At 39.7% G+C, this 23,155-nt stretch overlaps 1 protein-coding gene across 7 annotated transcripts in view; it reads left to right on the plus strand.

The window, feature by feature from the left end:
• Positions 1 to 23,155, plus strand: part of SPATS2L (spermatogenesis associated serine rich 2 like) — a 119,082-nt gene that overhangs the window by 52,878 nt on the left and 43,049 nt on the right. For 5 of the 7 annotated variants that reach the window (XM_026647664.2, XM_026647660.2, XM_026647663.2 and 2 more), the window contains 3 exons: positions 6,616 to 6,677; positions 18,622 to 18,730; positions 21,925 to 21,974. In XM_026647664.2, coding sequence (XP_026503449.1) covers positions 6,639 to 6,677; positions 18,622 to 18,730; positions 21,925 to 21,974 — 198 coding nt within the window. In that variant the 5' untranslated portion in view covers positions 6,616 to 6,638. Of the gene's footprint in view, positions 1 to 4,617; positions 4,642 to 6,615; positions 6,678 to 18,621; positions 18,731 to 21,924; positions 21,975 to 23,155 lie in introns of those variants that run through there. The other 2 variants (XM_024207000.2, XM_029910484.1) reach the window with 2 other exon arrangements.

Below are 23,155 nucleotides of genomic sequence, written 5' to 3' on the forward strand. Positions count from 1 at the left end.
GATTGAATTCTTTCTTTCTTTCTTTCAATAGAAGAGGTTTTGGGTCCGATTTTATTTAATCTATTTATTACTGACCTCGGGACCGAATGTAGGAGTGGGCTGATAAAGTTTGCAGATGATACAAAGTTGGGAGGTATTGCCAATTCAGAGAAGAATCGGGATATCCTGCAGGGAGATTTGGATGACCTTGTAAACTGGAGTAATAGTAATAGGATGAAATTTAATAGAAGTGTAAGGTTATGCATTTAGGGATGACTAACAAGAATTTTAGTTATAAGCTGGGGACGCATCGGTTGGAAGTAATGGAAGAGGAGAAGGACCTCGGAGTCCTGGTTGATCGCAGGATGACTATGAGTCGGCAATGTGACATGGCCGTGAAAAAAGCTAATGCGGTGCTGGGATGCATTAGGCGAGGTATTTCTAGTAGGGATAAGGAGGTTCTGGTTCCGTTATACAAGGCACTGGTGAAACCTCATTTGGAGTACTGTGTGCAGTTCTGGTCTCCCATGTTTAAAAAGGATGAATACAAACTGGAACGGGTACAGAGAAGGGCCACTAGGATGATCCGAGGAATGGAAAACCTGTCGTATGAAAGGAGACTCGAGGAGCTCGGTTTGTTTACCTTAACTAAAAGAAGGCTGAGGAGGGATATGATTGCTCTCTTTAAATATATCAGAGGGATAAATACCAGGGAGGGAGAGGAATTATTTCAGCTCAGTACTAATGTGGACACGAGAACAAATGGATATAAACTGGCCGTCAGGAAGTTTAGGCTTGAAATTAGACGAAGGTTTCTAACCATCAGAGGGGTAAAGTTCTGGAACAGCCTTCCGAGGGAAACAGTGGGGGCGAAAGACCTCTCTGGCTTTAAGATTAAGCTTGATAAGTTTATGGAGGGGATGGTTTGATGGGATAACGTGATTTTAGTCAATAGGTCAATAACGTGCCATCGCTGGTAATTAGTAACAATGGTCAATGATGGGATATTAAAAGTTAGTACAGAGAACTTTTTTCCAGAGAGTCTGGCTGGAGAATCTTGCCCGCATGCTCGGGGTTCAGCTGATCGCCATATTTGGGGTCGGGAAGGAATTTTCCTCCAGGGTAGATTGGCAGAGGCCCTGGAGGTTTTTCGCCTTCCTCCACAGCATGGGGCAGGGGTCGCTTGCTGGAGGATTCTCTGCGACTTGAAGTCTTTAAATCATGATTTGGGGACTTCAACAGCTGAGTCAAGGGAGAGAATTATTCCAGGAGTGGGTGGGTCAGCTTTTGTGGCCTGCATCATGCGGGAGGTCAGACGAGATGATCATAATGGTCCCTTCTGACCTTAAAGTCTATGAGTCTGAGGTATAGCTAGACATGCAGTGACATTTCAGAACCAGAAATGTGAGTGAGAGATGCTGTGAAGAGGCAAAGCATTTACACTGACATTGAGGCTGAAAAGCTTTTCCATCACGCTTTTCATACTGCATGTTTAGTGTATTTAATATTCAGTGCTTGCGTTAACTCAAACAATATACAGTCAAACCCCGCAATAAGGCGCCCCGCCATAACGCGAAATCGCATATAACGCGATCACAATTTGGCCCCCTTTTAAGACACACAGTAATACAGTACTGTATCTGTGGTCCCCAACACCATGATGGCTGCCGGGACATTGATGTGCCCCCGCCTAGTGCCAGGCAGGGGAGAGAAGCTGCGGCCCCGCGCCTGCCGGGGACAGAGAGCACCGGCACCCGCAGCCCTGGAGCTCTCTGTCCCCGGCAGGCGTGGGGCTGCGGCTCCTCTTGAAGCCGGAGAGAAGCCGTGGCCCCGCGCCTGCCAGGGACAGAGAACAACAGTTTTAACCCCCAACTAGTTTTAACCCCCAAATTTAGGGCCAGTTCTGCTGCCCTTACTCTATAAGAAGCAGCACTGGGATCAATGAGATCACTTGTATAGTATGGTGCTTCTCGATAATAGGGTATTGGAATTTAGACCTGATCCTGCAGCCCCTATGCAGGCAAAATCTCCTTTGCATTCAGTGGAAACTTTCCTTTCAAGAGGACTATACGAGGACTCCCTCCCCCCCCCTTTTTTTTTTTCCACACAAAGGGTTTACAGAATCTTATGGGCCTAATTCTGAGCCTTCAAGCAAAGCCAAAGTACAAAAGTTTTGCCTATAGGAACTATGAGAGAGTTGGGGTAAATGGAATCTTCTCTCTAGCCTGCACATACCTGGGCCACATGCCTAGCTAGCAGGCCACACAGCTATAGCTGAAAGCGATGAGCAGCAGCAAACATGGTACAGTACTCCTCGCATATGCAAGTTTGTGGCCAAGTGGATCTCTGCTGCGTTGTCTTGTCCAGATGTCTGGCACACTATATTTCCTCCTTCTGTGGTGAGCTGTGGAATTTGTAGCAAAGAGATCCATGGAGGTGAAATCTTCCAAAATGTTTGAAGGGTGTGTCTTTTGCTCCTTCTGTACCTTGCCTATTTTTCACTACTTTTGGCCTTTCCACAGCCACCTAGCACAGCTCAATTTTTGGCCCAATATAAATAAAATTTGCTTATGCCGTGTTGCAATTCTCATGCTTTTTTCTTACTGCCCCAGCTACTGAAGTCATGTGATTATATCTGGCCCCACTTTTAAAAAAAAAAAAAAAAAAGTTACTAGCTCTCTGGGTTGTGGAGAAAAGCTTGAAAATGTGAATTCTAAAGGCCCCAAAACTAAGAGGCAAATGAAAAGACCCCCATTTAAAAAAAAAAACCTCATGATTTTTAAACCCATGTCATAATTTGGGGGGGGGCCAACTCATGATATTTGAATGCTTGGAGTTGGAAACACTGCTTACTTTAAAAAAAAAAAAATTAAGGGGTTATTTTAATGTAAACATTGTCTTGCAATGTTGTAAACTCACAATATCACTGGAGTAGGGCTGGAGATCCAGAAAATGAAACTGACTAAAGTAAAGTGAAACCAACCTGTCTGTCTCAATTGTCTGAGCTGAGTGAAATGCAAAAATAAACAAAAGGCACAAATAGTGAAACATAAATTAGATTTTTTTTTCAACTTCTTATGGCCATAAGGCCATAGGCCACAATCCTGCAAAGAATACACTTGTGCTTAACTTTAAGTATATAAGTAATGGGGATTACACCCATGCTTACAGTTAAGTATGAGTATAAGTGTTTGATGGATCAGGCCCCTACTAATCTGTTCTTCCAATTCAGTTTTATTAGTCATTTGAAAAAATTACAAACAAGGACTCCTAGGATCCTGCAAAGACTAGGGGTGTGTGTAAATTTACATATGTGAGAAGTCCTATTAATTTCAGTAGGCCTATTCACAGCCATAAAGTTACTTGTCTTTTCTTGCAGAATTGGGACTGAGGCAATTTTTCAATGTCTGGAATCACAAAGTTATCACATACAAAAATATCTGTCAGTTAAATAAATCAACCCATTCTATAAAAAGAAGTTTTACTATCGTAAGTAGCTATTAATAACATGAATAAAGAATATTTTTTAAAACTCCATGAATTTTATAGTATATTTTCCCTTTAAAATATATCATTCATATTTCACTTATGTAACAAATAATACTAAATGGACAAGTCTCTTATACATGTTATTTCAGCTATTTGTCTCTGGAGAGAGTGAATGAAAAATACTTCAAACTCAATTTTAGTATCTTCATTTTGACAGCTGTAATATGCATATTAATGAAAAGTCTGAAGTACAAAAGAATGATTCCACTTGTAAAAGGCAGTATCATAATAGTTCATGATTTTTTTTTTTTAATCCTCTTTTCAGGGCATGTTAGTTTTGTATGGCTTGCAACGCCTTTTTGAAGTAACTTGCAATTGCAAAATAGCTGAATCAGCATCACATCCATCAGTGGACATTGATAGTTATAGTAATACATGAAACACACAGCAAAGGGGACACAAGGGGGGAACTAGCTGGGTGCTGTATTAAGTTTTCATAGCTAGTTTAAAATTGAATCAGAGCATTGCTACAAAGAACAAATACTGGGTATGTATTTTAGCAAATTGAATCAGCTAATTTAATTTCTTTAAATTTAAAAGCACTGTTTAGCTCACACCTTTGAAGCAGTATAAACAGAAAGAGGTGTTTAAAGAGAAAGTAAATAAAAAGAACAAGGGCTGTCAAGCGATTAAAAAAATTAATCGTGATTAATTATGCAATTAGTCGCACAGTTAAATAATAATAGAATACCATTTAAATATTTTTGGATATTTTCTACATTTTCAAATATATGGATTTCAATTATAACACAGAATACAAAGTGTACAGTGCTCACTTTATATTTATTTTTATTACAAACATTTGCACTGTAAAAAACAAAAAAAAATAGTATTTTTCAATTCACCTAATACAAGTACTGTAGTGCAGTCTCTTTATCATGAAAGCTGAACTTACAAATGTAGAATTAAAGTTTTACATTGTTTTATTTTTGAATGCAGTTATTTTTTTGTACATAGAGCCTACAAGTCCACATATTTCTTGTTCAGCCAATCACTCAGACAAACAAATTTGTTTACATTTGCAGGATATAAGGCTGCCCGCTTCTTGTTCACAATGTCATCTGAAAGTGAGAACAGGCGTTCGCATGGCACTGTTGTAGCCAGCGTCGCAAGATATTTACATGCCAGATGCGCTAAAGATTCATATGTCCCTTCATGCTACAACCACCATTCCAGAGGACGTGCATCCATGCTGATGACGGGTTCTGCTATGGTGACCAGATGTCCCGATAAAATCGGGACTGTCCCAATATTTTGGCGTTTGTCCCGCGTCCCGACCGATGTTTGTCCCGATATTTCGTGGCACTTTTTTTTTTTTTTTTTTTTTTTTTGCTGCGCTGGCGACCCCGCCCCCTCATGTGTCCCGATATTTTCTTCCTCTCCTCTGGTCACCCAAGGTTCTACTCAATAAGAATCCAAAGATCCAAAGCAGTGCAGACTGACGCATGTTCACTTTCATCATCTTGAGTCAGATGCCTCCAGCAGAAGGTTGATTTTCTTTTTTGGTGGTTTGGGTTCTGTAGTTTCCATGCTGTCTTTGAAAACTTGTTTCCATAAATCTCATCCTTTTAATTAGGAAACAAATGCACACAAAACCCCACAACAAAAATAAATGCTTTCAGCCAGTATTACAGTGGAGGCACTTAGTTTCTGGAGTTCACACTCTAGTGAAATGTTGTATTTCAGAGCAGGAGTTTATAGATGATTGTTTGCATTTAACCATGGTGAGGGTGATTTAGTGAAATTATGGGAAATCTGAGGTGCGAAACAAAGGGCTGGAACGGAAAGAAAGGGAGGGTGGGGTGAAGGGAATGTTCCTGCTTGAAAGACTGGAAAATGGACACTGCTTCCTTCCCATTTGTTTTTTTATAAATGTATAATATAGTCTGGAATAGGGATTTTATGAGTGATCAAGCTTTTATTCCCTATGGCCAAGCCCTTGTTATAATTAAATTCTCCCCTACCCAAACATTTATGTTTATGTATATATGTATTTTGTAAGACTTGTTTTGAACTGTAAAGTCCAGTTTCGTTCCCTACTGAAATCAAAGGCAAATTACTTCAGTGAAAGCAGGATTATTCTGTTAGGGCTGGTCTATACTGAAAACTTAGATCAGCATAGCTGTGTCTCTCAAGGTAGTTAAACTGACCTAACTCCTGGGGTAGACTGTACTAAGCGGATGGAAGATTTCTTCTGTCGACCTAGCTACCGCCTCTCAGGGAGGTGAATTACCTGCAGTGATGGGAGAACCCTTCCTGTCACTGTAGTGAGTGTCTACACTGAAGCTCTACAGAGGCCCTAACTGTAACGTTTGAAATGTAGACCTAGCCTTCAAACTCCCATCCCTCTTTCAGTCCTGTGTTGTGTGTGTGTGTGTGCGCAATTTTGGTCTGTTTTAATTTAGTGGCTGTGTAAATGAAAGAGCACCACTGGCATCTGTAACCACACACATATTCCATTCCTAGGCTGAGATTTTCAAAGCAGACTTGGAGATTTAGCCACACAGCCCCCATTAATTTTAATGGGAGTTGTATGGCTAAAGTCCTTCACTGGCTTTGAAGATCTCAGGCATGGAGTACTTTTCAGCTGTGTGTCCTAGCACTTCCAAGATGCATTAGCTTGTTAAGACTGGATTTTTCAGACTATGGAACCCTATTTTGGCAAAAACGAAGACCACTGCTGACCAACAAAATATGAGCAATTGAATATGCCCTAGATATACCCTGTGTTTAAAGCTTTGAAGATGCATGGCAACAATGAATTTGATGGAGATTGGGGATCATTCTTCCAGCTGCCTATATCCATACTGGCCATTCTTAGGATATTACACAGCAGATGTAGGTCATCAAATGAGCTATAGAATATATTGTAGCACATTTTTAAAGCTAATTTGGGTGATGTGCAGCAGGAGTTGTTGGTGAGCGTGTGTGTGATCGTTCAGGAAGCCTTAAGACCGACCCAGTTCCCCATCCTGCCCACGGGATGTCATTGAGACTGCTCACCTGCTTAAAGTTACGCTCATGCATAAGTCTTTGCAGTCTAAACCTGTAAATTAATCTTTTTCTTACTATTTCTCCTCTTCACAGAGATTATTCTCATCCGAATAGAGATGGCAGAAATCAGTTCTCCTGCAAATATCAAGGAAAAGGTAGGCTCGAATAATTCGTATAGTGCAATCTGTACAATCCTAAACTATATTTACATACGTATTGATCCCCTGATCTTGCACATACCTATTCAACATGCTTAACTTTACCATAAATTGACTTCATGCATAAAGTTAAGCACACACACAAGTGTTTGTAGGGTCAGGTCTGAATGTTGGCTGAAGAAAAATATCTTTATTTTTCTGTGAGAAAACAATATTTGTCATTTAGATTTCTGTTATTCCCCTACATGACATCACACACTCGGAAACTCCCTTACTGACACATGAAGGGATACCATTCCCTTGAAAATCATGTTTCTGTTTTAAAGTGATGTTCCTACTATAGTTACAGCCTATGTCTAAAGTTACGTTGATTGAAAAGTTAGCAAAAAAAATTTTTTTCTATTTGTCAGTTTGTGTATTTGACAGTGCATGTATGTATAAGTCAATTTCACTGTTTCTCCTGCTTAGTGGTAGATCCTCACTAGCCCTGCACCCCTTTGTAAGGGACCAAGGGCCATAAGGCACATCATTACTGTCTTGCATGGGTCATCTGTACATGTGTTGCAGCACTGCAGGGGAAGCAGGCTCTGAGCTGCTACTCACATCCCCCCTCCACCACAGATGGGGAGGAAGAGGCAGGGTTGGATAGAGTCCTGTCTCTGTTCCCCACAGTGTGTGATGGGTGGAAACGATATATGCTGTGCCTGGTATAAACTCAGCACAGGACACTTCCTACATGTAGCACAGAGAAGACTAGGAGACAGTCTGTGACCTCTTGCCACAGGTCAGGTCATAAAGTGAGGATCTAGCCCATAGTCAGTCAGTTTCTTTTTTCCTGACAAGGACTTAGCCAATACCAATAGGAAAGCAGGAAAAAAATACAGAATTTTTTTAAAATGCTGTAACAGAAACTAGATTTTTTTTGAAAGTCATCAGTTTGAAAAAGTTCAGATTGGCAGTGCCCCTTTAATATCAGAATATTTTTGTGGGATGTTATTTGGAAAAGTGAGGTGGAGCTTTAAATTGGGGACGTGCAGAAAGGGCCAAATTGTGGCCTGATTTATACCCCGTGTGTAGTTTCATTAAGACAAATCTGTCTCTCTGTGACACAGGTTCAAGTCAGGAGTAAGTGCATGTTAAAGTCAGTAGTGTCAATTTGTCAGGTAAATACTCCAGGCATATACAGGTGACTTCAGGTATACAAGTATATAGAGGTGTCAGTGATAGCAGCATTAAGTCTCTTGCCTTCACAGGAGTTGCACAAGGTATAAAGAAGGGCAGAGCTTGGCTCAAACAGTAGTTTGAAAGAAGCCAGAATAAAGGGGACAATGCAACAATGAAAAATATGCACAAGCCCGATCATATCATAAGACACAGCTATGGCCCATTGCATACCCTTCAGGGTGGTGAGAATGTGACGTCACTCTCTTATCCTTGAGGTTGCCAATGGAAAGAGAGAGAATATAAATTTGAGAGTTTGTATTCCTGGATGAACATTTTTTCCCCAGCTGATGTAAAATCATTTGTTTAGCACAGGAAAAGTTTGTCCTAGGTTCAGTTCTGCAATTCAACAATTTGGTTGGACCAGCAATAGGAAAAAGTGATTTGATACCAGAAATGCGTGGAACCAAGGTACTGTAAATGCAGCTCTCCCACAAAGTGGTAGAGAGTTCAGGAGTAATATAAACTGTGTAACAGAGAGAAGAAATAGGAATCTGGGGCAAGTAATCATCTGTTTAGGTATATGGCCATTTTATCTCAGCATTCATAAATAGAGTAATCAGCATTTCATTCAAGTAATACACATCACTTGCAGGTAACTTAGACATTGCCTTTAGTTTCTACAGGCTTGATGAACCAGGACAACTGCTGATCCTAAAGTCTTTCTGAATGAGCTTTTACAGATTAGCAATGAAAGAGCCTGATGAATAGTCACATATTAACTCATGCCCACTATATGTCAGTGGAGCTGCTGAGTAAACAACATATGCAGTAATGGCTTAGATTTGGTATAGAAGAGAGAATGAGTTCCTGATGAGTGTTCTCCCCTTGTCCAGCAGTTTGTCTCCCCCTTTCTGTTTGCTTCTCTTCAAATTTGTTTCCTTTCCTTCATATTGAACCTCTTTGCTTTATAGCCCCCAATGGGGAATCATTTGTTTTCTGATGTGCACAGTTGGGTGCCTGTTTTTCAGAATTCATGTTTGTCTTAATTCATGTTTGATTGGTGGAACACTCATCATACTTGAAAATTTGCGTGTCAATATGAATGTGTATTTCAACAAATGAGGGTCTTCCTTAGACCTTGATAGTCTGGAGTTCAAGCTACTCAGTGTTTAATGCCTTTTTCAATGGAAAATTATGTCAGTAAATCCCATCTCTTTGTGCTGGGCAACTTACAGTAATTCCAAATACACAATTCAGTGAATCAACCCAAGTTATGATCATTTATCATGTGACTTAAATTTCAACTCGTTGGTTCCTGTTTTGCCTTAAATTAAGAATGAAGAAGTGCAGCATTGGAAGAAACAAAAGAAGAACTCTCACTGACTCTAGAAATCTGCTACCCCAATAAGGCACTATATGTTGGGTGTATCAAGTGGTTTTTGTTTGGTTGGTGTTTTTTTTCAAAATCATCGGTTATATATGTGTACAAATTTTTAAAGCAAGAAAATTATTGGATCAGTACATTACATTAAATAGTTACTTTTTTGTATCTGTTTTTTTCCGTTATCATTCAGTGTTACTAAATCCTCATGCCAAGGGGAAACGAGGTTAACAGCAGTTGCATCTTATTGCTTGTTTTCTACTACGGAAAATAAAATTTAATGACCCACTACATGGCCAATGGCCATGATACATCTCATTTTGCTGAAAATACACCAAGCGAATTCAGCTGTTTCTATCAGACAATTCTAAAGGCATATCTAGGTTGTCATTCAATAAGATATTGGAAATCTGAGCAAAGAAAAAAACAAATTTGCCTGGCTGACTTGATTTTAATTTTATTCACAACTATATTTTTAAGAAATAAAACAGATCATCAGTTGTATGCACCAGAGGATGTGGATATAAGAAACTATTATACACCTTTATTGTAATCTTCCCCACAACCAAAATATAGTCCAAAACCCATGAGGTTTAGCAGCAGTGAGTTTAAAAATGGTTAATCCAAATGGTGTCCATCCCCCTGAAAAGTGCTGTCTCCATGACCAGTCACTAGTTTCTTCTAGGAAATACCATCTTTATTGCCATTTTACAAGTTGTTTGGAGACTAAGACCAAAATTTTCAAAGCAGGGTACCGAAAGTTAGGCTATTAAATACATATGGGCTCCTAAAGACGATAAGCATGGCCTGATTTTCAGAGTTCTGAGTGAATGTTACCATTGCTGAGATACACTGTGATATTTCTGTAAACAATTCATACTGTTTCAGCCAAAATAGTTTGTACATTTAGTCTGTTACACGTCTTATTGTATAACACTTTTTCCTGAGAGATTGCATAAGCATTGGCCTGCAAAGCCAGGCAGCCTAATGAAAATTTCCATAACTAGTGAAGACTGCTGCAGTTGTGCTATTCCAAAGCTGTTCTGATTTAATTAATCACATTTGGGGCAAAGTGGGCCAAAATCAGCTCTCTCTCTCTCTCTCTCTCTCTCTCATTGCTTTAACTCCAGAATAATTCCTTAGTGGAGATACACTCACACTAAAGCAAAGTGCACTGCCAATGAACCCCTCTAGAAGAAACAGACGCTCGGTTTCTGGGGTGATGGAGCCCTCTGAGCAGGAAGGAATGAGAATAGGAGGTACAACTGAGTGTGTAGTGTATTCATATGGTTCTACCACAGCATGGATCAGTGGAGGTGCTCAAGCTGGGTTTAATAGAGAGGAAGTTTGCAGAGGACCATTCTACGTGACAGGGACTCACTTTGTTCTTGGTCTGAAATAATCAGGATTATTTAACCTTCAGGGCATGCTGCAGGGCCCATCTTCTCTCTCTGTCGCTCCCGGTAGCTGAAGAGGTTAGGGCAAGATGGATGCAATTGTTCCTGAGGAATGGAGGTTTTGGTGAGGCAAAATATCTCTTCTGGGGTTGTGTTGAGGGTAGAGTTTTGCTGATGTTTTTCTGGGGGTTTGGTCACAGTTTAGCTTTGATTGTTTTGTCATTTAAAATGTCAGAGGTATCCACAGTACCAAACAGGTGTCTCTGTGTGGTAAAGCACAACAAATAAATGTATTTAGATACATTTGCTGGTATTTAAAACGTAACAAGAATGTGAACAAAGGGCTGTGAGATGGCAGGGTGGAAGAGAACTCATCACAAGTGAAAGTGGTAAGAGAAGTGTTTAGAGTGAAACCTGCCTTTGAAAAGTTAGACAGTTTTCATTTTCATATTTCATTGTGGCTTTTTAAGACCTAACTTAGCATCTGTTTCATGTGCTTCTGTTGATTTCAGTGGGCTTCATCCAAAGTCATTGAAGTCAATGAAAAGACTTAGTTACGTTATTGGGCTTTGGATCAGGCTTTGTGTTCAATGATGCTGAAGAATCAGGCCTTTAAAAAGTGTATATATAGATTTCCATTCTTAGTGACCCAGTTTTACTGAGAGAGTCCTTTTTTTTCCACCTGAAATGTCCCAATGTTTCATTCCATTCATCCAAATATTTGGCTTTATTATAAATTCAAAATATTTGTTGAAGACATATTGCTGTATGAAGCAGAATTTGCTCAGTATTTACCAGAAACAAACAATCCAATGTCACGAGTGTTCAGTGTGATGAACAGTTTTTTGAGTGAAGAAAAATGTCAAATGAGTATGGACGCTATCAAAGCTTTTCTTTTATTCAGAGTGAATGTTAACAACACTTGCTCAGTGTCTTATGATAAACTCATTCATATACTTAAGCTACTGGAAAAAGTCCTCTACCCTGAGAAATGTGTACATGTTGCTTTAGGGTCTGATGCTAGCTGCAGCAGCACCAGCCCATTTCTTTTTAAATTGACTTTTGTAGGAGTAATCCATGACCTTAAAAAATGGTTGCTATAAAAGTGTTATCTTCTCCTGCACTATGGCTAAAATGCCTGGACTCTGGAATCCAGTAGAAGTCTGCAGGGCTCCCCACTAGATGATCCCATTGCAAAAATTGGGGCATTAGTCTGAACCACACAGCCTTGTCACTGGCATGCATTAAATAAATACGGAAGACATGCCTCTGTACTCACAGATACCTGTATTTTTAGAATCAGTTCAGCTCATGTCTAGGAGAATCTATTGAGTTTAATTTTTAATCTAAAGTGAAAAAAATCCAGTATTGATTTTAGCACTGTTCAATGGGGTTGAAATAAAATTGGTTGTTAACTGGCTTGTTAGTTATCAAGATCAGGCATATATCAGGATGGTAAGTAAACACTTTAAATTAATTGACCATAGTAGTAACTTTTTTCATGGGGATTGTAGCAGCTACGTACAGAGGTTTCAGAACAGGCATGAAGTGTGAGCTTTCAGCTAAGTAGTTTAGTTTGTCATTTTGTCAGGAGTGTATAAACTAACTCAGCGAACCCCAGAGATGTTACTTATTCATCAAAAACTTCCTCTTTGGGGAAGATGCCATGAGGGAGGGAGTAGAAAAGAGAGAAGAAAACAGGCCGTAATTACTGCCTAATGCTTATTGTTAAAGTTGTTAATGCGTATTGTTAAAGTTGCCAGGAGACCAGTCGAGACTAGACAGGAACCTGAAAGACCCAAAAGAAAAAATGAAAATGTCCGCATTGGTTTCTGGTGGAGACATGGACATTTACTGCTACTAGACTGCTTTCACTGTTAGTTTATGCTATATTTATGTATTTTCAAGCTTGGATTATTGGAATAGCCTTATGAGACATGCATCTTGTTTCCATGAGGGTCTCAGGTGGACAGAAGCCACATATGGCCAAATTTTCAGTGTCCTCCAGCCCTCTGTGGGCATGTCTCACTCATCAAAGTTAACAGTTCTGTACTTTTAAAAAAAAAAAAATCAGTTTACTATTCTTTCGGTTGATTCAGGATTGTCTTCAGAGGGATTTCCCATATTTAAAAAAAATCCTACAAAAACAATTAAATTTGCCTGACAAGATTTGTTCTTAATACAAGTGGGGTAGAAATTAGCTCCCTTGAAGGGACTTGCTAACATTTCCCCCCTTTTCTGAATTTTGTTGCCACATCTGCTCTTTGCTGGTTGTTGGCACATCCCCAGTAATCCCTGAATTAGGGCTCAGTTCTGCATGTTACTTAGTGTGCACAAACCCCTGTGCCCTCATCGACTACCATTAACTTGGTCCCTGATTCTGTAAAACCTTTAAATATGTGCTTCAGTCTCATTGACTTCAGTGTGACTTAAGCACATGTCTAAAGTTAAGCACATGCTTAAGGCCCCAAGTCAGCAAAGCATATAAACATGCTTAACTCTGAGCATGTACTTAAGTCTATTCAACAAAGCACTTAAACAAACAGGATTTAAACACTTGCTTACAATTAAGCATGTGGTTAAGTGCTTTGCTGAATCAGGGTCTTAAATGGAGCTGTGTATGGATGCAGGGGTCTGTCTGTGCAGTCATTTTTAGGACTTGGGGTTTGTATTTTATGTTTTGATTGTTTTTAGGGAAGTGGTTTAAACTGAAACACAGAGTAGTTAGCTCTTGCAGCATGATCTCAAGGAGAGCAAACTCAGGCTCCTTCAAATCAATATGGAAACCTGCTCTGTGTCTAGGCCCCAAATGTACAAATGTAGCTACTGTCAGCAAGAGCATCCCAGCTGATCTCATCTGCCAAGATGGAACACATTAACAAATAATTGTCAATGGTTCAGCAAGTTTGTTAACTAACCCCTTAATGCCCTAGAATGCCTGTCCTGCAACCACACGATGACATGGAATCATTAAAGATATTTAAAGTCCTTACATCTCGACCAGATAAAGACAGATGATTATGAAATTAAAGACTGTTGAATAGTGCATAAGCACAAAGGTGCCAAATTAAGACAGCAGGGTCAACTGTAAATTTGGCATTTCCTAACTTATGAGTGCTTTACTTTGCAACTTGAATAATGTTCTTGTAGCCTAATGGTTTTGTTCGGTATGTTAAGGACCATTATAAAGAGGATAGTAATCAGTTTTTTTCCATGTTCACTGCAGGTAGGACAATAAGTAATAGGCTTAATCTACAGCAAGAAAGATTTAGGTTAGGTGTTAGGAAAACTTTCTAATTATAAAGGTAGCTAAGGACTGAAACAGGCTTCCAAGGAAGATTGTGGAATCCCTGTCATGGGAGTTTTTACAAACAGGTTAGACAAATACCAGTCAGAGATGGTCTAGGTTTACATGGTCCTGCATGAGCATGGACTGTATGAGCAAAGTCCATTCCGACTCTACATTTCTAAGATTCTGTGGTGATTCATGGAGTCATTACAAATATTTGACTTTCTGTTAGTCTTACTTTTAATATTTTTTCATCTTATGGTCAGGTTCTATTGAATAGGAAAATATTTTGAGTTCTCTCAAATAAAACAAGGAAATACCAGTATTAATATAGACTAACTGTAAATGTTTGGTTTTGCAGACTCTCAGGTATTAATGCTATTTCAGTGCTTATGAAAGAAACTATTTCCAACTTCTTGTGCCAATTTTTATCCTGAGTTTCAGTGACAACTATAATAAAATTAATTTACTATGTTTACTGATGTGCAATCATATAAAATATTAAATTGTTTCAATTATTCTGTCCCTTGCTACATATGTGTGTCATCTGGCAAGATCCCAGCGCCAGGCATGAAAGGGTTATGTTTCAATTTAGAACCCTTGAGTTGACCCAGTCTATTATAATCCAAGGAGAATGTGGTCACACTTGAGACACATCTGCTTGCTGACAGAAAGCAGATCCTAAAAACGGCAACTAAATTATGGAATTTCAGTGATGCAAGAGTATGGGACTGCAAAGAGCATTTCTTTCCCCAAAAAAATTCACGCAGCACTGTCTTCATTGGTATTAGTGTTGCAGCAGCTGAATCAAATCATACCCAGATGAGAGTGGGATTCTTAAATCACTTTGAGCAGATCATTGTGAAAATTGTAACCAAACCATTATTATTATGTACAAAATCTGTTAAAAAACAATGTAGGTTGTGAAGCCAAGCATTCAAAAGTTAGGAAATGCCAGATTTCTGGCTGCCCATGCAACCCTGATGCTTCCATGCTGTGCAGTGTATGAGACACTGGGTTCTATGGGGGGAAAAAAGCAAGTGATCATGTAATTAAAGACTAACGTAATACATACGTACATGGAGACCAAATTATGATGATGGGGCAACTGTAAATTTGGCATTTCCTAACTTTTGAGTGCATTACTTTGCAACCTGAATATTGTTCTTGCAGCATAGTGTTTTTGTATGTAATTTCCTAGCGGGTTTTTTTTTAAAGAAGAATAAGATGAAACTCAATTTTCAGTATGTATAGCTGTAAAAGCCCATCCTGGATCACCGTACCCTGAAGCTTCAGCATAGACTTTACCACTTGAGCTACAGGACTAACTACATTAGCTGGCAGCAGGAAAAGGCTATTATCCCAGTGTGGCAGACAGACTACTGACACCACATGCTGGGTCCAGGGTGGGTGGGGGAGCCCAGCTTGGCTCTCGTCTCTCCTGGGAAGTTGGCTGGGGACTGCTGCCCCATATGGTCCCCCTGAGAGGGGGATGGGATGCTGGGGCCATGTGCCAAGTCCAGATGTATGGTCTCAGGAGGGAGAGTCTGGCCTGGTTCAGCCCAGGCAAGCTGTCTTCCTGCTCTAGTAGCAACCCAGTGTTCCCAGTGTAGCATGTGGTGCTGCTGCTGCTTCGGCAGTGACATGGGCTGTGTTCTTTAGAATGATCATGATCAACTATTATTTTGGCAGGCTCAGGAACACAAGGGAGAGAAGGGTAATAGCAGGTTTTAATACCACACTATAGGGATCACTATCGCACCCCCCCCCCCCGCCCCTTGCATTGAACCCTCTTCATAACTCAGTAAGATGAGGGAAAGTGGCACATACAACATGACTTCTGATATAGTACTCATTAGTACAGAAGAAGAGTTGAGAGACTTGGACCACCCTAGATGGAACGATACAAGACAGGAGGAGAATAGAACCATCCCATGGGGAAAGGGTGAGAAAAAGGAAAAGGTAGAACTAGGCTCAGGGGAGAAGAGCAGCCCAAGCCTCCAAGAGTCCTGAGATTCTGCACCTCAGAAAGGGCATGGGGAGGAGCTTAGGGGTCAGTTCATGGGACTTGGAGAACCAGAAGCTTTGGGGAAGGAGGGCAACAGGGGCCAACAACAGGGCTGACCCCAAGACAGAGGGGAAGAAAATGAGGCACATGGGCCTACACATTGTACATGGTGTGAAGATCTGTGGACTGAGACCAAATTGTGTGGACATTCCTTATGATTTCTGTGGGTCGAGGATGGAAGGACCCACAAAGGGGATCCTACAAGACTTCCCTGGGACAAACAGGAAAGTAGAGAGTCAAGTGCCTCCTTGAAAAAATGCTCTTGGGTAGAGGGAGGAGTGTGACAGAGTGCTGAGACCTAACAGATGGGATTGTCACGCTGTGTGTGTCACTCAGAAGCCTGGAATATCTGTTGGGTCAGTGGGCAGTGATGGAAACAACTACAAGCATGGTTGAGAGCACTTTGGGGGCAGAATATCACCAGCTTGAATCATCACTGGCCCGTGGTAGAACCCAATGGAATGTTGACGTCCAAAGGTTCTGTGGCAGTTGGAATGTGACAGTTGATCAGAGAAGGTGGGAAGCTACATGGGGTAATAGAGGTGGCCGTGCCTCCAGCAAGGGTGCAGCTCTGTACACAAACCTTGGGGAACATGTATAAACAGCATCATTGCTCACAACAACATGGGGGAGGGATAGCTCAGTGGTTTGAGCATTGGCCTGCTAAACCCAGGGTTGTGAGTTCAATCCTTGAGGGGGCCACTTAGGGATCTGGGGCAAAATCAGTACTTGGCCCTGCTAGTGAAGGCAGGGGGCTGGACTCGATGACCTTTCAAGGTCCCTTCCAGTTCTAAGAGATAGGATATCTCCATTAATTTATTTTAATTTAATTTAACACAGTGCATGGAAACAGAGAGAGCCCTCCATTTTTGGCTTTTTTTACAGACATGATTTTACCAATTACACCCATGCAACAGCATGTGCTTTTAGTTACTAATCCAAAAATAAGGTGTAAACAGATCTAAGGCTAGGTCTACACTACAGCGGGGGGTCGACCTAAGATATGCAACTTCAGCTATGTGAATAGCGTAGCTGAAGTTGCGTATTTTAGGTCGACTTACCTGGCTGTGAGGACGGCGGCAAGTCGACCGCTGCCGCGCCGCTGTCGACTCCGCTGCCGCCTCTTGCCGCGGTGGATTTCCGGAGTCAACGGCGGAGCGATGAGGGATCGATTTTATTGCGTCTTCACTAGACGCGATAAGTCGATCCCCAATAGACCGATTGCTACCCGCCGATCCGGCGGGTAGTGAAGACGTGCCCTTCGATTCATTCCCTTAGAGAGTAGGCTAGTAATGAGTGCCAGATAATGCTTGCACTGCTATAAGGCAATAATCAATGCATGCAGGATTTCTCAATAAAATAGCTCAGAAAGCTGATTGGGAACAATCAGATTTTTTTGGAACTGATCCCTCTCTTTCTGAAAGTGCTGCCAGTGGCCTATGTTCGTTTGTTTTTCTGAGTTTTTATATTTAAATGCCCAATAAAGCTTGAGTAGCATAAACAAGAGACATATGCAATGTGTTTGACATAATTTTTATTTACTTTCAGCTATGTTGTGTGGGAATAAGAGATTAAAACATCAAGATGGTTTCCAGTGGAAATATTGTATTCAAAACCCAATAGAAGACATCCTTAGTGTAAATTTGAAGTCAATGGAGCAATACCACTTTACATAGGTTGAGGGTTCCATTGACTTCAGTAGAGTGCAGCAGGGATGTATTTGGCCCACCATGTCATTGTTTCAAATACCAATAGTAGGATATTTAATACTAAAAGTTTTTGGATCTTTGCTCTCAAGACTGCATTTATTATGAGTGATAAATCAGAGGACAAGCTTTATACATTCTCTTCGTTTTAGCATATGACTTCTGTTATGAATTAGAATTCTTTGCAACCATACAAGGATCCCAATGCACATTACAAACGTGAATTAACAGAGATTTGCCACGCCCCTATGCAAGGTAGGTCTATATTTTAAACCCATTTTATAAATGGATAAACCAGAGGACAGAGAAACTATGTGACTTGTTCAAAGTCACACAGTGTCAGTCCAGTTCTTTACTACAGTACAGTTTTGATGACATAACTATGTTAGGAATGTGAAAAAACAATGCCCCCAGCCGACAAAGCTATACAGGCAAACCCCCTTGTGTAGATACAAATATGACGACAGAAGAGGGCTTCTGTCAGCATAGCTAACATCATTCAGAAAGGTGATGTTTCTACACCAGCAGAAGGACACCTGTTGGCATGTGCTATGTCTACACTAGGGATCTCCACTGGTGCAGCTGTACTGCTATAGCTATACCACAAAGCATTTGTAGTGTAGACAAGGCCTCCAAGTGGTATGTCCTGGAATAGAAACCAAATTCTATCAATGGAGTTACTCCAGATTTGCACCAGATGTAACTGACAGCAGGATTTGGCCCCAGGAGTTCTGACTACCAGTTTTAATCACTAGAAGCAATTGCTTGTGTTGGTTGCATGCAGTGGTACAGAAGATGTATAGTATTACTTTGTACAAATAACCTATTGCATATGTACCTGAATTGCTTGCAGTTTTGTATTTTTTTTTCTGAATGACTTTATTTCATCTAAAGGAATATGCTAAAATTGCATATTTTCATCTTTTTTTTTTTCAGATCAATGCAGTTCGATCAATTGTTCCTAACAAAAGCAATAATGAAATAGTTCTGGTGTTGCAGCAATTTGATAACAATGTAGACAAGGCAGTTCAAGCTTTTATGGATGGTGAGTATACTGTACATATTTCACTAAAGCATGAGGAATTAACACTAAATACTTTCTAGTTGCCTGAAATGTGGGCTGTAATTTTGTTGAAATGTCAAGAACCATGACTGCTTGTCTGTACATTTTCTGTTAATTCCTAGTAATTTTCACCTTCACTCCACCAGTGTTGCCAGCCTGAACTGCCTAATTATTTACTTCTCCCTGTCTTTCCATTTTCTGCCACATCATTCTTTATATGTGGGACTCCCTTCTTGATCTATTCTGTACAGTCACTTTCCTCCCCTCCTTTAACTCTCTCCTCAAAACCCACTTCCATCCTGACACTTACAGGAAATTGCCATCCAATAGTAGCTAGGATGAAGGCCAGTGAGGATCGCTGGTATTATTTACTTATTTATATTTTTTAAAAAATTTGAATGATTAATTTAGGCACATACAATCCATATGTATTACACGCATTCTCCTTCCCCTCCTTGCCTCTCTTGTTTGCTACATTCATTTGTCTCACCTTGTCTTAAATTAGAGAGAAAGGATGGTCCAGTGGTTAGGGCACTAACTTGTGACTCAGGAGCCCCACGATTAATTCCACACTATGATGATGATCAAGTCGATTAGTATCTCTGGGCCTCAGTTCCCCATCTGTGAAATGGGGATAGTAACATTTCCTTACCTCACAGTGGTGGTGTGAGGATAAATACATTAAAGATTGTGAGATGCTCAGATACTATGGTAGTGGGGGGCATATAAATAAATAAGATGGATAGATTTGCAATAATATCTTTGGGGAAGGAACAGTCTCTTATTGTGTGTTTGTACAGTTGGGCCCTGGCGCTGATAGGATCCTTTGGTGTTACTGCAATACGTAGAAATAATTCTGTTTTTCATATCCTATTTCAGCCTTTCAGAGATTGCTTCTAAACATTGACCAATAAAGAAGATAAAATGTGTGGCTTGAAAAGCTACAATGTCTCTAAATATAAAGTGAATGAAAACATAAAAGTGAATATATCAGAAGAAGGTTACCAATGATAAAAAGCAAGGATGGTTCTGAAGCAAATGCCAAGATCCCCTGAACTTTGTGTGTGTGTATTGAAATTTAAACATAGATTTGAATTTTGCAAATAGCCTTTACCTTTATAATGGGCTGAACCAAGTCTCCAGTGAAACATTGGAGCATTCCAAATCTGGAGCCAGCTTCAAATTTTACAGCTTGATCCCATCTTTAATGATAAATGAAGACATTTGTATTTAAATAACAATCCTTATGTAACACTAATATATTTGAGTTCTCATTTAAATCTTTTGTAAAAAAACCTATTTTTACTATGCTTGGCACACCATTAGGAAATCTTGTCAAATATCAGGGTGTTAGGACTGCTTTAAGAGTTACTATATGTTTACTGGTTTCAAAAGGCCTAGGCATATTCAAAAACAAACAGCAGCAGCTGGGTGGTCTGTGTAGCCTGATTTCAATACAGTATAACCAATAGAGACATTGAGTATCCCACTGTATTACTCACTTTATATACATGTTGTTTAAAAAGGAGATATTTATAGATGTAGGGATATAGATATATATTTCTGTTTTAGAATAACTGTCTAAAATATATGGTCCAAGAAGCATCAGTCCGCCTGGGCCAGAAATTATATACCAAGATACAGAAAGCAAATGTAAACACAAAAACTATATACGCATGCATCAAAATTCTTCCATCAGATCCATACGGTGCATCTTGATACAGGCATCCTACTCTCCATTTATCACTGCCATTGACAACAGTTGGATTTTGATACATTTAGCGGGTACAGGAAATCAGAGTCTATATCTGCCCCAACATGGATCTGGGTGAATGAATTAAATCGAATTATAACATTTTTTTTATTTTATTTTAACTAGCTACAACAATTTTTCCTAGTTGACGTATGGCCTGGGGAAAGTGGGGGAATTTATTTTATTTTTGTGCTTCATGGTTATTCAATATTATACAGTGAGAGGTTGCTGTTTATTTTATTTATGTGGACCTATCATGTTTTAAATAATTGTCAGAGGCATGAGTGCTGAGTAGGTGCCTCCTTGTCATTTTAGAAATCCAAAGAAATAAAGCAAATAAATGTTGTTAATTCCTAATGACACTTATTTTTACCCAGTCATACAATTTACCACAGACACGATGGATTAATTTAATGAGTGTGACATTGCTTGAGTCATGTAAAATTAGATTGTGCCCAGTACTAGTCTGTATACATTAAGGAACAATCCTACATCTACAGGGATATGTGTTAGATGAACACATATCTTTTCCATCTATAGATTTATTTTTTTTAAACGGTTGTCCAGAATATACATAGAAAGCACATAATTGAGTGGTGTGTTATAAAAAGTTCATGGGCATATGTTTGGATGACCATGTTCTTGATGAGTGAATTAGGCAGATCATCCTAAAAGAGTGCCAATAAAGCCTTTTTATTTCACCATCATGTCTTCTGAATATGACAGATATTTCACAGGAGATATTAGAGTAAAATGTTAAGTTTTTAAATATTTTTCTTTTTAAATAATCCTCCACCAGTGTACCACCTAGGCTGTCTTAGAGGGGCAAGTACCGTTAGTAATGAACTAGGCTACCTTGGTACCTTTGGCCGCAATGCATCCTTAATTTAAAACACATGAGCAAAGCACTTAAGCATATGTTTTCAATGGGCCTTAAGCAGGTGCTTTGCTGATTCAGGGCCACAAAGAGCACATATGCTAAGCAGCCTGCATGCTATAGTCTAATGTGAAGCATAAGAGATTTCAAACCAGAAGATTATAGATATATTATATAGAGATACTCACCATATACAAGTTTGTGTCACTGTTTTCCTACCATGAATTTGTCTAATTTAGAGAATTTCTAAGAAAATTTTTCCAATCTTCAAAATAGAATGATGAAAAAATACTAGTTATGATAGGGAGACAGGTAGATGCAAATAATAAAACTATGCATGAACTGTAAATCAAATAAATATGACATTGAGGAACATAAAAAGTGAAATACAGCAGATTGTTTCTCCAACATGTGAAACACTTGTAAAAACAAATGGGAACATAAGAAACATCACCTACCTAGGAGACCGGGAATCATTTCTGAACACCGTTGTTTTTTATCACAGCCAAACTTTTGTTGAAGTATTTTTATCTTTTCCTACTTTAGGCAGTGCAGCTCAGGTACTAAAAGAATGGAATATGACAGGGAAAAAGAAGGTAAGGACTCACTCTTGAGAGTTAAAACATTAACACCATTTATCAGCGTTCTGTAGTAGAGTGTAGCAGCAATCATTGTTGCCAAATCTTGTGCTAATTTGCTAACATGATAAATGATTTGATCCACATCTGTATTCAAAAGGCTTCAAAGTAAATGTGCACCTTATTTTCTAATCCACCTCTGTTATCTCTCTAGATTGCTGCTCAGGTAGGGTTTCCAGGTCAGTAGGGTACACACATGGGAACCAAACTCTAGAAATACACAGAATGGCTCGCCAAAATAGTACACATACACTGCACAAGAAGCTTTAATATATACCTATATTCCGGCCAGCAGCAGCCCCTTGCAGAATTTCCAATAACCACCCAAGGTAGGCTATGGCTGCCAGGAGTATGAATAATCTGTGTTGGGGCAATGTATAAGGATAATTACCAAGTTAGGATCATGTAGATCATACCCCAGATGTCTAGGACTGACCCTCACCATCAGATTGGTTCTCTAAGGGTTACATCACGGACTACCTGGGGCCATGGATTCTCAAACTTTTGTACTGGTGACCCCTTTCACACAGCAAATCTCTGAGTGCCACCCCCCTTATAAATTAAAAACACTTTTTAATATATTTAACACCATTATAAATGCTGGAGGCAAAGCAGGGTTTGGGGTGGAGGCTGACAGCTCGCGACCCCCCACATAACCTCACGACCCCCTGAGGGGTCCTGACCTCCAGTTTGAGAACCCCCGCTCTAGTGCGCACCTTCCAGAATGAATCCTAGTGGTTTTGTTTATTTAAAACAAACAACAAAATGCCATTGTGTACATACTCACTAAACATGCTCCGCAAGGAATTAGTCGCATTACGAGGTCAGTACTTTTGCTTTTGACAATTATGAACTGCTCAGCCAGTGTGATTGCAAACTTTTGTGGAAGCAGCACAATTCAAAGCAGGTACTTGAAAAGAAGCTTCTTATACTATGATGCTATCATGGTTTAAAAATGCAAATATTCCAGGCAGTGAAAAAATAAATGTGGTGTAGGACTCTAACTTCTGCGCATATTTCATTTTATTTTTGTTTCAAACAATGTATATATTCAGTTGAACAGATAAAGCATATCACAGTACATCATGGTCTGTAAATATCATTACAGCGATTACAGCTTGTGAGGCTTTTTTCAGAAC

The sequence above is a fragment of the Terrapene carolina genome, unplaced genomic scaffold (genome assembly GCF_002925995.2).
Source record: "Terrapene carolina triunguis isolate 2854851 unplaced genomic scaffold, T_m_triunguis-2.0 Scaffold62, whole genome shotgun sequence".
In the NCBI taxonomy this organism is placed as follows: domain Eukaryota; kingdom Metazoa; phylum Chordata; order Testudines; family Emydidae; genus Terrapene; species Terrapene triunguis.